The 16,320-nt window shown below is 39.5% G+C and overlaps 2 protein-coding genes and 1 pseudogene across 2 annotated transcripts in view; all 3 read right to left on the bottom strand.

The window, feature by feature from the left end:
• The window catches only part of LOC133632420 (gastrula zinc finger protein XlCGF8.2DB-like), a 12,675-nt gene extending 9,937 nt beyond the window's left edge, over positions 1–2,738 (bottom strand). Inside the window, exon 1 of the mRNA XM_062024826.1 lies at positions 2,087–2,738. Within this exon, the coding sequence (XP_061880810.1) occupies positions 2,087–2,201 (115 nt within the window). The 5' untranslated portion in view covers positions 2,202–2,738. The remainder of the gene's footprint in view (positions 1–2,086) is intronic.
• On the bottom strand, positions 2,734–3,651 carry LOC133632107 (transcriptional activator protein Pur-alpha-like; annotated as a pseudogene).
• A 7,580-nt stretch (positions 3,652–11,231) lies between these two features.
• Positions 11,232–15,853, bottom strand: LOC133632411 (gastrula zinc finger protein XlCGF57.1-like; the record flags this gene model as incomplete). The annotated part of the gene is made up of 1 exon (XM_062024817.1): positions 11,232–15,853. A coding segment is annotated over one exon (1,836 nt), but the record flags the coding sequence as incomplete, so codon positions are not given.
• Positions 15,854–16,320: the final 467 nt, after the last annotated feature.

Genomic DNA, 16,320 nt, shown 5'->3' with positions numbered 1-16,320 from the left:
AAATATGTTTGTTTTTTGAAATTTTCTTTTTTGTATTTTTAAAATTCAAATCAACCAGTCGTTTTTTGTTTTTCAATATCCTTTTATGAAAAGAAAATTGAAATACCAAAAACTAGGGCTGGGCGATATATGGAATATACTCGATATATCGCAGGTTTGTCTCTGTACGATATAGAAAATGACTATATCGTGATATTGGAGTATACGTTCTCACGCAGTTGCTTTTAGCTGCGGGCATTACACTACAGGCTCTTCTCACTCTTTCTTGTCTCTCCTTCTCACAGAGACTTAAAACAAGCGCACCTTCTTACATACGTCACATACGTATACGCCCTCGCGGAGCAGAGAGGTAGCAGCATGGGTAACGTTAGCTGTGGTGCGAGTGGTAATACGAGAGAAACAAGTTGCGAATCTGGTAACAAATGAAGGAAAAATTAATTCCCAAGAAAAACAGCAGGGGGTCCATCGTCTGGCGGTGGTTTGGCTTCAAGCGGGAATATGTCGAACAGACAACCGTAATTTGTCGAGTGTGGGGCAAAAGCGTTGCTACAAAAAGTAGCATTACTGCTAATGTGTAGCATCATTTGAAAAGGCACCCACTAGAGAATGAAGAGTGCTTGAAACTCCGCATGTCAACATCTCCGTTCGGTGCCACACCAACAAAATGCCGAGGCAACCATTTCCACATCAACACTGTATGAAACAAATAGTCAACAGCAGAAGGAGATAACGTCCGCAGGAACCTACCACATAGTGAAGGACATACACTATTTGATTTCCTATTATGCAGCTCATTTTTATTTGACACTTATTGAAATATCTTGTGTGACATCATGCACAAAAGTGCACTTTATTTGTTTTAAACTATTGTAGTGGCGTTCTGTACAAAAAGTGCACTTTAATTTAGTGTTGTTTTGATATGTCATCTTAGTGACATCATGCACAAAAGTGCACTAATAGCTTCTTTTAAAATGTCTGACAATCTTGCACTTTCTGTTTTGGAAATGACATGACTGTTTAATAAATACATCCATCCATCCATTTTCTACCGCTTGTCCCTTTTGGGGTTGCGGGGGGTGCTGGAGCCTATCTCAGCTGCACTCGGGCGGAAGGCGGGGTACACCCTGGACAAGTCGCCACCTCATCGCATTAATAAATACAGTTTTGCTAAATTGACTTAGTTGTGGTTTCCCTCTCTGCATGAAAGTTTAAAAGTAGCATATATTAATGCAGTATGAAGAAGAATGTTTTAATGTAGACACATAGAATCATCATACTGCTGTGATTATATGCATCAAGTGTTCATTCAAGGCTAAGGCAAAATATCCACATATATATCATGGCCTAAAAATATTGAGATATTAAAAAAAGGCCATATCGCCCAGCCCTACCAGAAACATACACCGACCCAGGAGGAACAGAGAGCACCTGCAGCTGAGGTGAGCGTTCAACACATTTTGTTTGTATCCTAACACGCGAAGGTGATATTTTAACGCGTAAAATGTATGTTTAAAAATGCGGATTTCCGCGGACATTTCCCATGCATGTACTTTAAATGTAACCTTCCTCTGCTTATAATCCCCTCAGCTATCAATGCAGAAAGGAAATTGTCAACACAAGCATGGAAAACACTCAATGTAAGCAACATTCTAAAATCACAATAAACATTCAACAACAACCTCGTTAAATGGTGCAAACATAAGGAATATGTAAGAAATGCGTAATAAAGTGTAACAAAATAGTGTGAAAATGTAAAAATAGAAACCTGAAAATACATTTTTTTTGCAGGTTTACTGCCAGGAAGTTTCTGTGTAACATCCTGCCTCATTGGTATCGAACCTGTGTGTCTTGTTGGCATGATCATTTCCTTTCACATCATTATTTTCTTTACACAAGCGCTTGTTTTGCTCTTCCACTTTCTTCATTTGACTTTTGCATTCTTTCATCTCCTCTGATGTGAACTCCACTGCCTTCTTCAAGCTAACAATCATGGCGGCTCTTTCTTTACATTCTTCAACAAGGTCGGCTAATTTAGACTTTAAGGGCTTGAAATAGTTTTCAAATGACAAAACTTCAAGTCACTCACCTTCATCTTTCGTCTTTACCTCCGTTGGTGATTTGCTGGAAGTTGGTGGCGCTGATTCTCTTTCATGTTCTCTTTTAGCGGACGTCGCCATCTTAGCATAGCAGTAGTCGTCCATCTTCTATCACGTCTTCAATCTTCACTTCAAATGACACTCCATCGCTCAAAATTCAACGCCCGTTTCGCGGCTTCGGTAAATATGACTTTTGAGGTATTTTATGCAATATTCGCTGTGATTCTCCGAAAAGCCACAGCCACATAAATCTTTTCCCTTTGCGGCAAGTAGTTTGCGCATGCGCCAAAGATCAGCAACTTCCGTTCTCTACTTGACAGCGTTTTTTGTTTCCAAAATAAAGGCTTTTTTTTCTTGTCTTAAAAAACAGATAATCGACAACTAAACTTTAAAAATGTAAATAACTTCTATCCATCCACAAGCACGTGCACAGACATTTTCTATGGCTGGTGCTCAAACCAGAAAAAAGTGCATACATTGCAAAAAAAAATAAAATTAAATAAACATAATACTACAAAAAACTACGGAGCCCCTAAAGGGACATGGATGTTTTGCGAGATCTCGCAGCGCAAAAGCTTTTTTCCCCTATGTCAGTGAACCGGAAGTGAAACAGACACAGCGATGGAGGAGCAGGAGCCTACCTATCATGTTTGCTCTGTTGTGGGACCATAATACGATTTGATGTCTTTATATGTTAGGCCAATACTAAAATAGAAATCAATAAACTTCTCCCATCGCTTTGTCTGTCTCACTTCCGGTTCACTGACGTAGGAAAAAAAAAGCTTTTGCGCTGCAATGGGTGAGGGCGGACCTACGTCACTTCCGCCTACCAATCCCCTAGCAACCAGGAATTCGTTGAAAACAAACCAGCTCACAGCGAACACAGCATTGACAGAAAAAGCATTTAACGAGCGTTGTGGCTTGGCAGTCGGCGTTAAATCCTTCATTTACGCATTTTTACTTATTCGCATATCGTGTGAAAAAACGAAAATGTATTATTTGTGTCAGACTCGTCTCAGTGAACTTTAAAGCTTCTCAGGCTTAGCTTAGCTTGCTAGTTAGCTTAGCCTGCGCGCTACTAAGAAAGAGACGCGGAAGTTATCAACAACTTTGTGTGAACACGCCGTACTTGTTGGAGCCCACGTCGAAGAAGAAGCGCTTGTTGTCCACAGTCATCGACGAGCCCTCCGGCAGCTCCGCGGGCTCCTCGTCCACGCCGTAATCGTCAATAAGTTTGGCCAAAGCGTCGCGGAACTCGATAAGTCCCTGCGCCGGGAGCGCGATGGTCTGACCCCAAGCCGGGCCCCATGTTGACGGTCTGCCGGATCCTCAAGAACCGTCCCCGCTGGTTCTCTTTCAGGTCCATGTAGTACTTCCGATTCTCCCGCACTAGGAACTCGCTTTTCAGGGCCCGCCGCGGCTCATCCTGCACCATGCCCGGGTTGCTGGGACCCAACTGGGCGTAGTGTTCGATGAAGTCCCCCAAGTAGTCGCGGAACTCGACCGCCACCGACATAGACAGCGTGAGGCGGCTCTTGTTGCCACCGGCCCCGACTTCGGCTGCGAGCCATTTGTCTCGTCTCTGTGGGCTTTTATCACGCTTTGGCAGAACAAAATACAACCTTTGATTTCCCTGTTTCCAGTTGTGGTTAGCACAACCAAAAACAACACAGTTTTTCGGCATTTTGGAGGCAGAATGACGGGTTTAACCAGCGTAGGTCGACAGGTTAAAGAGTAATGGCAACGGTTTGTTTTCAACGCCAGCCTGGTTGCTATGGCTCCAAGAACCCGTATGTAGCTCAGTTGCCCGGATGTCGGCCCTCACCCATATCTCACAAAATATCCATGTCCATTTAGGAGTTCCGTAGTTTTTTGTAGTATTATGTTTTTTTGTCGTTGTTTTTTTGCAATGTATGCACTTTTTACTGGTTTGTACGGAGCCCCTAAAGGGACATGGGAATTTATTTTTTTAGACATGTATCGTGCGCACGAGAAAGTATCTCGTGGCCACGAGACACTTTTTATAAAACAATAAAAAAAAATATATATATATTTTTTTATAAAAAGTTTCTCGTGGCCACGAGAAACTTTCCCAAAATATTACTAGAAATACAATTTTGGCAGCAACAAAGTGGCCATTTGGGTAGATATTTGCTCTAAAAAAGGTATTTCAACAAGTAAAGAGTAGAGTAGGTACTTGATAGAACCTTTATTTAACCAGATAAGAAAACCCATTGAGATCAAGATCTCTTTCACAAGGGTGACCTGGCCAAGAGGTCAACAGCACATGTCACAGAGCAGTTTCAAAAATAATACATTAAGACATACATTTTAAAATACATAAGAGAACTGTAAAACAACAGAGATTTACATCTTTAAAAACACAGGCACTGTGCAAACGTCTCTCGTTGTTTGTCCCTCTGGACAAAACGGAAGGCTCCAAATGGAAGTAGTTCTGTAAGTTTCAGTTTAGTCTGCAATGCATTCCATGCCATAGGGGCAGCAATGCCAAAAGCTCTTTTGCCAAATTCAGTCCGTACATGAGGAACAGTTAAAACATACAAATTGTTAGAACGTAATGCGTAAGAGCTGCTTTTTCTTTGTAACAGAGTACACAAGTATGGAGGTATTAAACCTAAAAGAGCCTTATAAATGATAGTCAGCCAATGTGTGTATCTGCGTGCACTCAATGAAGATAAGTCTGACTTCATATACAGTTGACAATGGTGGGTGAGACTACGACAGCCAGTAACAAATCTTAGTGCTGAATGAAAAACAGTGTCCAAGGACTGGAGGCATTTAGATGAAGCACTAAAATAAAGCACGTCTCCATAATCAATTACAGGCAAGATAGTTGCTGTCACCAATTTCTTTCTGACTTTAAGAGAGAAGCAGTTTTTATTTCTAAAAAAGAAACCAAGCTTTACCCTAAGCTTAGAGACCAAGTTGTTAATATGGGCTTTAAATAAAAGCTCCTGATCAAGAGTAAAACCCAAGTACTTGTAATTTAAGACCTGCTCTATAGGGTTTCCATTTGATGTTGCAATATTTGGAATATTTTCCAGTAGCACCCTTGAATGAGAGAAAACCATTACCTTGCTTTTATCTGTATTTAAAACCAATTTAAGATCAAATAAGCGAGCCTGGATGACATCAAAAGCATCTTGTAAAAACTCAAAAGCCTGAGTGATGGAGGTTGAACAGCAATAAATAATGGTGTCGTCTGCATAAAAATGGTACATTGCATTTGACAAAATATTACAAAGATTATTTATGTAGATAGAAAATAAAATGGGCCCCAGCACTGAGCCTTGTGGAACGCCTTTGGTAATGTCCAGTAATGAAGAGGTGGTCCCAGCCATTTGTTGATATATGTAATACACATAAGGGTATTCTAGTCAGATGCGCGTGTGTAAATATGTGATGTGTAAATATCAAAATATTACGTCGAATCACTTTTTGTCAGGCAATATTACATTTAATGACAATTTTACATGAATGAATACATCCAAACACGTTGTACATATTTATTATGTGCAGGAAGAAATAACAGTTACAATTGTGTGTGTATCTTCCAAACAAGAAAGAAGTTTTATCACATCAACAACAGGCACACCCCGCTTCACTGCAGGTCCGCAAGCCACGCCCACCCCCCCACAGCCACAGAAGAGGAAACTTTATCATGCCCTTTATCATGCCCTTTCCCGGGCATGATAAAGTCTTAAATAATGTCAAACACGTAGCGTTACAATAACCAGGAAGATAAAGTGTTTGTCTCACACCTACTAATCAAGCATTCACATTTTGCCACAACACACATGGGGGAAAGTCCTAGTTGGAAATACAGCCAAATTAACTCCTAAACTGCCATTTTAACACACACCTCAAACCATGAGCACGCATCCAATGCTTTCTCGTGGCCACGAGATACTTTCTTGTGCGCACGAGATACATGTCTAAAAAAAAAAAAATTCCCATGTCCCTTTAGGGGCTCCGTAGGTTTGAGCACCAGCCATCGAAAATGTCTGTGCACGTGCTTGTGGATGGATAAAAGTTATTTACAATTTTAAAGTTTAGTTTTCGATTGTTTTAAGACAAGAAAAAAAAACCTTTATTTTGGAAAAAACAAACAAAAAAAAACGCTGTCAAGTACAGAACAGAAGTTGCTGATCTTTGGCGCATGAGCAAACTACTTGCAGCAAAGGGAAAAGCTTCAGATGGCTGTGGCTTTTCGGAGAAATTTTCCAATTTACGATCTTAAAGCCGTAAAGGTGCACGGCGAATATTGCATAAAACACCTCAAAATTCATATTTTCCGAAGCTGTGTCTGTTTTACTTCCGGTTCACTGATACAGGAAAAGAAACCTTTTGCGAGATCTCGCAAAATATTTTTTTCCCCTCCATGTCCCTTTAGGGGCTCCATAAAAAACGAAGATTTTGTAAACGTACATAGTTATTTTAGTTAAACGGCTTTACAATCTCAAATGATCGTATTGAATAAAGAAGAAAATCACTAAAAGTGTAGATCCACACCAGGCCCAATCTCCCATAAAATAAAATAAAATGTCAGAATAATTGTATCTAAGTTATCACAAAACTTTGTGTTGCCATGAGTTATCGGCGAGAAGACAAAAGTTGTCGTTGATCATACCTAGAAGAAGGCTTGTAAAACTCCACTGTGTAGGATGGGAAGCAACATGAAGGTGTTCTGTTTTTTTGATGTATTGTAATCCACAGAAAGATTTTGTCTTGACCCGAGATCTACAAAGCGAAGAGAAAGCAGGACCTGACTCCCCTCCAGGCACCTCTTCTTTGAACTGTTTTACGACCTTTTCTTTTGAACTGTTCTGTAACCAAAGGCAATGGCTGTTTACGACCCCCGTCCCTTAGAAACAGCTGTTGCCATGTAATCAGGGAAAGTCCAAATAAAAGAGGATGCGTACAATCTTTCGTCAGAGTGTGGTAAGACTGTCCAAAGAGTACAGTCCAGACGTCTCTCCTCAATTGAGCCAAATTTAATTATGTCTGTTTAATTCCTTGCTTCTTGTCTTGTTTAATAGATGTAATCAGTGTTTGAACCTGACATAAAATCATTTTATAAAAGTAATTGGAACGCCCCAAAATCTATTCACTTTCCTGAAATTGTCATCAAAATATGTCCATAGCTTTTAGATTTATGTTGCTAAAAGACATACTAATCACAATGAACACAAACTCCTGGCAGAGGTAAGTATCAATAAGAGGCTAAACCAGACAATACAAGTAAGAGTAACCTGATTGGTGCAGCTCCTGCTGTTTCCTGCCTTAGAATGAGAGCGCTAGACATCGAGCTAAAATGGTCTTGATGGCACGAAGGACGAGGGAGCTCCATCCTTAAGAGCTCCCACGGCTCCAGCCTCTTAGGTCGGGGGCTCTGCAACCCGTGGCTTGAAAGCCACATATGGCCCTCGAGCGTCGCCCTAGTGGCTCCCTGGAGATTTTTTAAAAAATTTGCTAAAATGAAAAAAGATAAGGGAAACAATATACTTTTTGTTTCAATATCGTTTCTGTAGGAAGACAAACATGACACAAACCTTCCTAATTGTTGATGAGGTTATTTGGCAAGCGCCGTTTTGTCTTACTAATGTTGGCGGTCCATGAACTCACCGTAGGTTGTCTACAAGTACAAATTTCTCCGACGCTGCCACAGAAGAACGTGTTTTACGCCATTCCTTGTTTGTCTCCTTGTGTCCACCAAATGTTTTATGATGTGCCTGAATGCACAAAGGTGAGCTTTGTGGATGTCATTGACTTGTTGGAGTGCTAGTCAGGCATATTTGGTCACTGCATAACTGCGAGCTGATCAATGCTAACATGCTATTTAGGCTAGCTGTATGTACGTATTGCATCATTATGGCTCATTTGTAGCTATATTTGAGCTCATTTAATTTCCAATACTTATGTCCTCTGCTAGCTAATAGATGCTAACATGCTACTTAGGCTAGCTGTATGTACATATTGCATCATTATGCCTCATTTGTAGGTATATTTGGGCTCATTTAATTTCCAATACTTATGTCCTCTGCTAGCTAATAGATGCTAAAATGCTACGTAGGCTAGCTGTATGTACATATTGCATCATTATGCCTCATTTGTAGGTATATTTGAGCTCATTTAATTTCCAATACTTATGTCCTCTGTGAGCTAATCGATGCTAACATGCTATTTAGGCTAGCTGTATGTACATATTGCATCATTATACCTCATGTGTAGCTATATTTGAGCTTATTTAATTTCCAATACTTATGTCCTCTGTATATTTAATTTATATTTGCATGGCTCATGACATATTATCTGTATGTAACATTGGCTGCATTTGTGATAGTTGTTTTTGTGCCATGTTGTTCCAGACCACAGAAAATATTACCTAGCTCGCAAAGATTGTAATAAATCCATGAAGTATCCTTCAACTTGGACACACACATCTATACCTTTGGCCGTTCTAAGCCAGTCATTTCCAGGAGTCATCTCACCCTCTGAGAAGCCTCCGTTTTACTAATGTTTTCCAATGTTGTAAAAATGTGTCGAATAAATATTAAAATTTCAACATTTCTGTCAACCGAGATTTGCGTCAGCCTGCGACACAGTCATTTTGATAGTAGGCTAATGTAGCTAATATAGACACTTACATCATGTGTTGCATTCATTATAATACGTATATAAGACAGATTTTTTTTTGTATTTACGGTCCATTATGGTCCAAGACTGTCAGTTTCAAACACTGATGACATCTATTAAACAGACAAAGAAGCAAGGAATTAAACAGAGACAGAATTCAATTTAGCTCTTTGAGGAGAAACGTCTGGGCTGTACTCTTTGCACAGTCTTCCACCACGCTCTGACGAAAGATTGTACGCCTCCTATTTTATTTGGACTTTCCCTGATTACATGGCAACAGCTGTTTTTAAAGGAAGGGGGGTCGTAAACAGCCATTGCCTTTGGTTACAGAACAGTTCAAAGAAAAGGTCGTAAAACAGTTCAAAGAAGAGGTGCCTGGAGGGGGGTCAGGTCCTGCTTCCTCTCCGCTTTGTAGATCTCGGGTCAAGACAAAATCTTCATGTGGATTACAATACATCAAAGAAACCGACACCTTCATGTCGCTTCCCATCCTACACAGTGGAGTTTTACAAGCCTTTTGATTGATCAAAGACAGCTTTTGTCTGCTCGCCGGGAACTCATTGAAACACAAAGCTTTGACCAAAACACGTTACTGTATTTCCCCATTACAAACATCCTACCCCAATCTAACCTTGTATAAACACATTACTGTCTGAAGAACTAAAATATTCAGTTGTGCACATTGGACCTACAGGCTGTGCTCTCTTAAGACCTGAGTGATAAACGTGAACACTTTTTTTAACTTCATCTTTATTTCAAGAACAAAGCGATACAAAGCACCATACACAAAACAAACACTACAGCAATGACGCAGTCTTTCAAAACGGCAACAATGTGATCACCAAACTAAAAACAATCTTTAATACATTTTTGAAATGTGGTTATGAAAACATATATATTCAGTAGTTGTCAGACTATCATTACTATTCAGACAATAAGGCAACATTTAAAGTAGCAGTAGAGTGAAAAAACAAGTTGCCTCTACATTGAAGCTATTATCATATATATTTGAGTTATGACACCAAAATACTTCCAAAGTTTGCAAATAAATATATATGATCAAAATAGTAGCAGAAGTAACCACAGATCCCTTCCCCATCAACAACAATGGCAATCAAGGGCACTTTTGGAAAAATTATGATCCAGGACCTCACATTTTTGAGGCCGAACACAAAGAAGATGAGCAATAAGTTTTAGAAAGCCGACAGCAACCCGGATGCAGCTTTATTGAAACACTAGCATCTGCAGCATTGCTAGGTGCTAAACATATAAACTAACAACAACAAACCAGAATAAAACAAACATTTACTGTAATATTTCCACTCTCGTTTGGATGTCGCTAACATAATTCCGTTTAGATGAAGATTCAATCACAATCCTCGGGAAAGGTTGAAAAAAAAGTTGCAGCAACAAGCGTGTTTTTGGCTGTGAATGTGAAAGTGGACCAACCATGTCGGTCCATTGCCACATTTGTCTACTAGCAGGTAGGAGATGCATGAATTACAATCTAGAATTTACTTTTAGGAAGTTTGAAATGAAGCAGAAGCAGCCGTCGGCTCAGTGTGTCAACAATAGCAGCGTATGCTAGCATTAGCTCACTGCTATCAATGCGCCGCTAAAATAGTCCGTCTGCGTTGGCACTTTTAAAAACAATATCACTCATATTTGGTTCATTTTCAGGTCGTGACATGTAAACGGGAGTATTGTTGGCGGTTTCTAGATGTTTTTAGAAATAGTATAATGAGCGCAAGAGGACCCTCCCTCTGTTGACTCAATTGTTAGCTATTAATTTATGATTTCAAATGCATAAAAAAAGACAAGTATATGTGTTCTTGTCTTACATAAGGATTGTGAATGATAAACAGTAAATCTCTTTCTGTCATGATCCGTGGTCGGATCATGTTTGGTTTAGTTATGTTCTGTTAGTTTTGGACACCCTTTAGTTCCGGTTTTGTGCACTTCGGGGATATGTTTTGGTTACCATGGGTACTAATTGGTTTCACCTGCCTCTGATTAGTGTTCGGCACGTTCACCTGCTGTTGAGCACTAATCAGAGAGCCATTTATTCACGTTGCTCGCCACACTCGGTCTGGCTTCATTCTGTCACGTGCGGGTCGCATCTTTATGCGGGGTCGTTCCTCCAGATGCAAAACGGACACTCCGGACGAAAGCGTGCAGGTAGGAGATGATTTATTAATCATAAATCATACACTGTACCAAAGACAGAAACACACAAAAGAAAAGCGTGCCGATCGCACGGGAAGCTAAGGCAACAACTCAGCACAGGAATCGAGAATAAGAATGTACCAACGTAACAGTTGCATACTGCAAACAATGAAGCCAGACCGAGTGTGGCGAGCAACGTGAATAAATAGCTCTCTGATTAGTGCTCAACAACAGGTAAACGTGCCGAACACTAATCAGAGGCAGGTGAAACCAATTAGTGCCCACGGTAACCAAAACAAACCCCCGAAGTGCACAAAACCGGAACTAAAGGGAGTCCAAAACCAACAGAACATAACTAAACCAAACATGATCCGACCACGGATCATGACACTTTCCAAATGTTTGCGTATTTCCAGTATGACTGACCTAATAATATGGTCAGAGTGCAGTTAGCGTTACTACAGTGACGCAGAATCTACGGAAATTACCGAAGAAGTTCGGAGCGGAATATTCAAAATGGCTGGCTGAATTTGTGGCATTTTAGACTGTATTTTTACATAGTTTGCGGATTGTAAATACAATTGGATATTAAGTAAAAAAAAGTTAAAGTACCAATGATTGTCACACACACTTACTAGGTGTGGCGAAATTATTCTCTGCATTTGACACATCACCCTTGATCACCCCCTGGGAGGTGAGGGGAGCAGTGAGCAGCAGCAGTGGCTGCGCCCGGGAATCATTTTTGGTGATTTAACCCCCAATTCCAACCCTTGATGCGGAGTGCCAAGCAGGGAGGTAATGGGTTCCATTTTTTTTTATAGTCTTTGGTATGATTCGGCCGGGGTTTGAACTCACAACCTACCGATCTCAGGGCGGACACACTAACCACTCAGCCACTGAGTAGGTTATGGTTATGATTTAATGGATACAATGAAACACAAACAAGCACCTAAAGTCAACTTGTTTTTCCACTCTACTGCTACTTTAGTACCTAAACTCAACTTTAGTTTTAAAATAAAGGACATTAATTCGTAACGTATAAGCTACAACAATTAAAATAATACTATTACCAATAAAAAAACAAAAAAACAATAACAATGTAAAAGTTATTCTGTTTAAATTCAGGTTTTTTTTTGTGTGCCTTTTACAGTTATTTTACCACCATAGAGTGCCTGTTTTTTTTTTTTTGTCAAATAAGATTTATCAACATTTTTGTTATTTAAATGCAAAACTCCTTACATTTATCGGTGGGATATGTTTTTGGACAATTTTGACCAGTATTTTAAGGCAAAGCATAACAATTGTGTAAATCTATCAATAAGTGCTCTACGTACATTATGCTTGTGTAAAGTACTTTCTTCAAACCTTTAATTTGTTAGCGCAGTCAGACTGGATGTGGCACACCGCGCTATTATTGTGAAGAGAGGAAGAGTGCTGCGCTCAGCTTGACAACGAGTAAGGAGACAATATGAGGCTGTAAAAAAAAAAAAAAGAGGAAAAAAAGACGCCCTCTCAAGTTGTGACTCCTGTCTTGTTTGTACATTGATCTTACATGGATGATGTCGTTCACAACAACACAAGCAGCTGAGAGGTGTTGTGGGTGTATGGATTGTTCTTGCCAGCTTTGGCTTCGTAGTTGAATCGCTTTTTCAAGGAGCCGTCTCGACATTGTTTGGTTTAGGACGTGGTGGTTGAGTGTTTTGGGGATGCATAAGCGCTCCTGGACATATTATTTTCCCAAACAAATGTTCTTTCTCCTCACTATGACAACATTTCACTCACATTTATGTCAATTTCCAAGATATTCTGCATTTAACAGCGGTTACATGAACAAGCTCCGGACTTTGCATTAATCGAAAGCTATAGAAATCAAAATTCGATTGTCTAGCACTAATTAGTGAAAAAAAATCTTAAAATGCCTTAAAAAGGGTTAAGTTGATCATAAACATAAAAACTCGGACAATAATGTCTGAAAGAATGCTAAAAGGTTATGACAGACCACCTCAAAAAACTGAATGGAATTTTACAGCATTTTCACTAAATAAAACACCCAGAATGTACATAAAAAATAAAGACTGTGGGATTTAAAATATTAACTATGCACCATAAAACACTGAATATTCAGTCCATATGAGCGTTGCTCCTTTTTACTTCCAAGACCACCTGTTTGTAGGGCTGGGCGATATAGACCAAAACTAATAGCCCAGCATTATTAGGCCAAGTGGCAATATACGAGATGTATCAGTATTTTAAACAAATGGTGATTGCAAGAATTTAGCGTAAACTCTACACCATGTGACTGTTAATACAAGCGTTCTAAAAAGTACTTTTACAAAGTAATTAGGTATAGTCAAACAAATAATTCATATATTACTCATGGAATTAATCCTTAATAAACAGAATTCATTACTAGAAGTAATTTATGCATTACTATGATAAAAACCTTCAAATATTTGTCATATGCAGTTGAGAAAAGTTTCATAATGAGAGCAGAGGGTGTGCGCGTGCCTTTAAAAGGCGGTGTCTGTTGCTAAGTGTGGTGGGACGCCAGCAAGGGAGCTATATTCGTTAGCTTTAGCAGTTAGCAGCGGCAGTTTGTTGGCTCTGAAGGCTGCTCTGTTGAATATTTTCACCGGATTGTGTTACCTCTGGTTAATAAAGAGATTGAAGGTGCTTCAATGGCTCTCACATGTTATTGTCCACAAACGAGGTATTGTTTGGATTGACCAATCATTGATTTGTTGTTAGTTATTTCCACGACATGTAGAAATTTGAGCACGTGTTGTCTGCCGTCATTTGGACATGTCCGGCAGTCAGTATACGGCCAGTGCACTGTATTTTGCCCATGCCTGCCCTAGAAATGCAACTGGTTTGGTATTACCCGTGTTCGGATCATCATCATCCAAATATGTTTATAGCTATTTCCCTAAACAAAACAACAAAGTCATATTCTGACAAAAAAAGAGAATGTTTAAAAATGCAGATTTCAGCATTATTGCAGAAATTTAACGTGCCTGATATTTGTGAAAAAAGCAGTGGAACTATTTGGAGGTCCTGGGTTTGGTGGATATTGCTACATATGAGCAACATACCACTAACTAAACAGTTAACTGGTAATTCTCCCCCTTGTGTGTTTGAATGTGTCTTACTGCGTCTGCTTTATGATTAAACCCTTTGCAGCAGACTGAACAACTAAATGTTTTTTCTCTGGTGTGTCTTTTCATGTGTTCTGTCAAATGGCTGTTCCGAGAAAAGCTTTTACCACAAACTGAACAGTTAAATGGTTTTTCTCCAGTGTGTGTTCTCATGTGTTGAGTTAAACAGCTGTTTCCAGAAAGGCTTTTACCACAAACTGAACAATAAAATGGTTTAAGTCCAGTGTGTGTCATTTTGTGATTTGTCAAACCTTTTTTGGAAACAAAGATTTTACCGCAGACAGAACAATTAAATGGTTTTTCTCCTGTGTGCGTTCTCATGTGTGGCGTCAAAGCGCTCTTTTGCAAAAAGCTTTTATTACACACTGAGCAATTATATGGTTTCTCACCTGTGTGTGTTCTCAAGTGTTGGGTCAAATTGCACTTAAGAGAAAAGCTTTTACCACAAACTGAGCAGATACATTTTTTTTCTCCAGTGTGTGAGCTCAGGTGTTTTGCCAAATTGGATTTTTGACAGAATCTTTTACCACAAACTGAGCAGTTATATGGCTTTTCTCCTGTGTGTGTTCTCATGTGTTCATTCAAATTGCTCTTCTGAGTAAAACTTTTACCACAAACTGAACAATTAAATGGTTGAAGTCCTGTGTGTGTCATTATGTGTTGAGTCAAACCTTGTCTGGAAACATAAATTTTACCACAAACTGGGCAATTAAACGGTTTCTCTCCTGTGTGTGTTTTCATGTGTGGAGTCAGACCATTCTTTTGCGAATAGCTTTTACCACAAACTGAACAATTAAATCGTTTCTCCCCGGTGTGTGTTCTCATATGTTTTGTCAAATTGCTCTTTAGGAAAAAGCTTTTACTACAAACTGAGCAATCAAATCCTTTCTCTCCTGTGTGTGTTCTCATGTGTTGCGTCAAATTGCTCTTATAAGAAAAGCTCTTACCACAAACCGAGCAAGTGAATTTTTTTTCTCCTGTGTGTAATCTCATGTGTTTTGTCAAATTGGTTTTTTGACAAAAACGTTTATCACAAACTGAGCATTTAAATGGTTTTTCTCCTGTGTGTGTTCTCATGTGTTCAGTCAAACTGCTGTGATACGAAAAGCTTTTACTGCAAACTGAACAATTAAATGGTTTTAGTCCAGTGTGCGTCATTAGGTGTTTGGTCAAACCTCCTCTGGAAACAAAGATATTACCACAAACTGAGCAATTAAATGTTTTCTCTCCGGCGTGTGTTTTCATGTGTTGAGTCAAATGGCTCTTTCTTGTAAAGCTGTTCGCACAAATTGAGCAGCTGAAACCTTTTTTACCTTTCTTTTTGTTAGCGCATTCAGGCTGTTTGTTGTCAGTGTGAGTCCTTATGTCACCTTCCCAGTCTGGATCGCGGCTCAACGGTTCCTCAAACCCGTCTTCACAATCGCTTTCTGATAGTGGAGCTAAGAGGTTGTCTACTTGTGGTTTCTCTTCACCTTCACAGTCTGTATCGCTGCTCAAAGTAACTTTAATCTCCTCTTCAGTCTCACTATCTAATAGAGGAACTAAGAGGTTGTCTCCTTGTGGTGTCTCTTCATCATCTTCAGTCTTCACGGAGACTACAGTCAGTGGCAACTTGGTGAGATCAGCTTCCTCTCGTCCTAGAAGACACTCTCCCTCCTGAGTTATGCAGAGATCCTCCTCTTCCTTTTTAATGCAGGGTGGTTGTGGAGTCTCCTGCTTCAAAGTGGAGCTCCCCCCTAACTGAGGGGAAACTTCTTCTGGATTACCGATCAGCTGCTGGACGTCTGCAAGACACAAACAACACAAACACACTTTATTCTATGTACTGTATGTGTGTGTGTGTAGTGTTTCATGGCCATTCATTTAGTGCCTTGCCAGAATGATGGATCAATGTTTACATGACTTGGCTTGGCTTAGACTCGGACAAGTGTCGCTAGAATTACAGAAAATAGAAAACATTTTGACGGACTTCAGGATACTGCAAACCAGCTTTGGGGAAAACAATCAATATGGAAATATATAGCAAAACTTTTTCCAACAATGTAATATCTATTTTTAAAAAGTCAACAGTGAAGAAGTAAGGGACTTTCTTTATGTGAAATTGCAATGAATGAAATGAAATGAAATAAAATGGAATATTTGAATTGCGTTTTTAACACATTTTGTCCAATTAATTATTACTGTCATCGAGTGTACATACTGTAAACATTTTGACGGACAATAACCGCTAATTACACCTTGAACTA

The sequence above is a fragment of the Entelurus aequoreus genome, linkage group LG17 (genome assembly GCF_033978785.1).
Source record: "Entelurus aequoreus isolate RoL-2023_Sb linkage group LG17, RoL_Eaeq_v1.1, whole genome shotgun sequence".
Classification (NCBI taxonomy): domain Eukaryota; kingdom Metazoa; phylum Chordata; class Actinopteri; order Syngnathiformes; family Syngnathidae; genus Entelurus; species Entelurus aequoreus.
The sequence above is the reverse complement of the archived record's forward strand: the minus strand, read 5'-3'. Positions and strand labels throughout refer to the sequence as shown.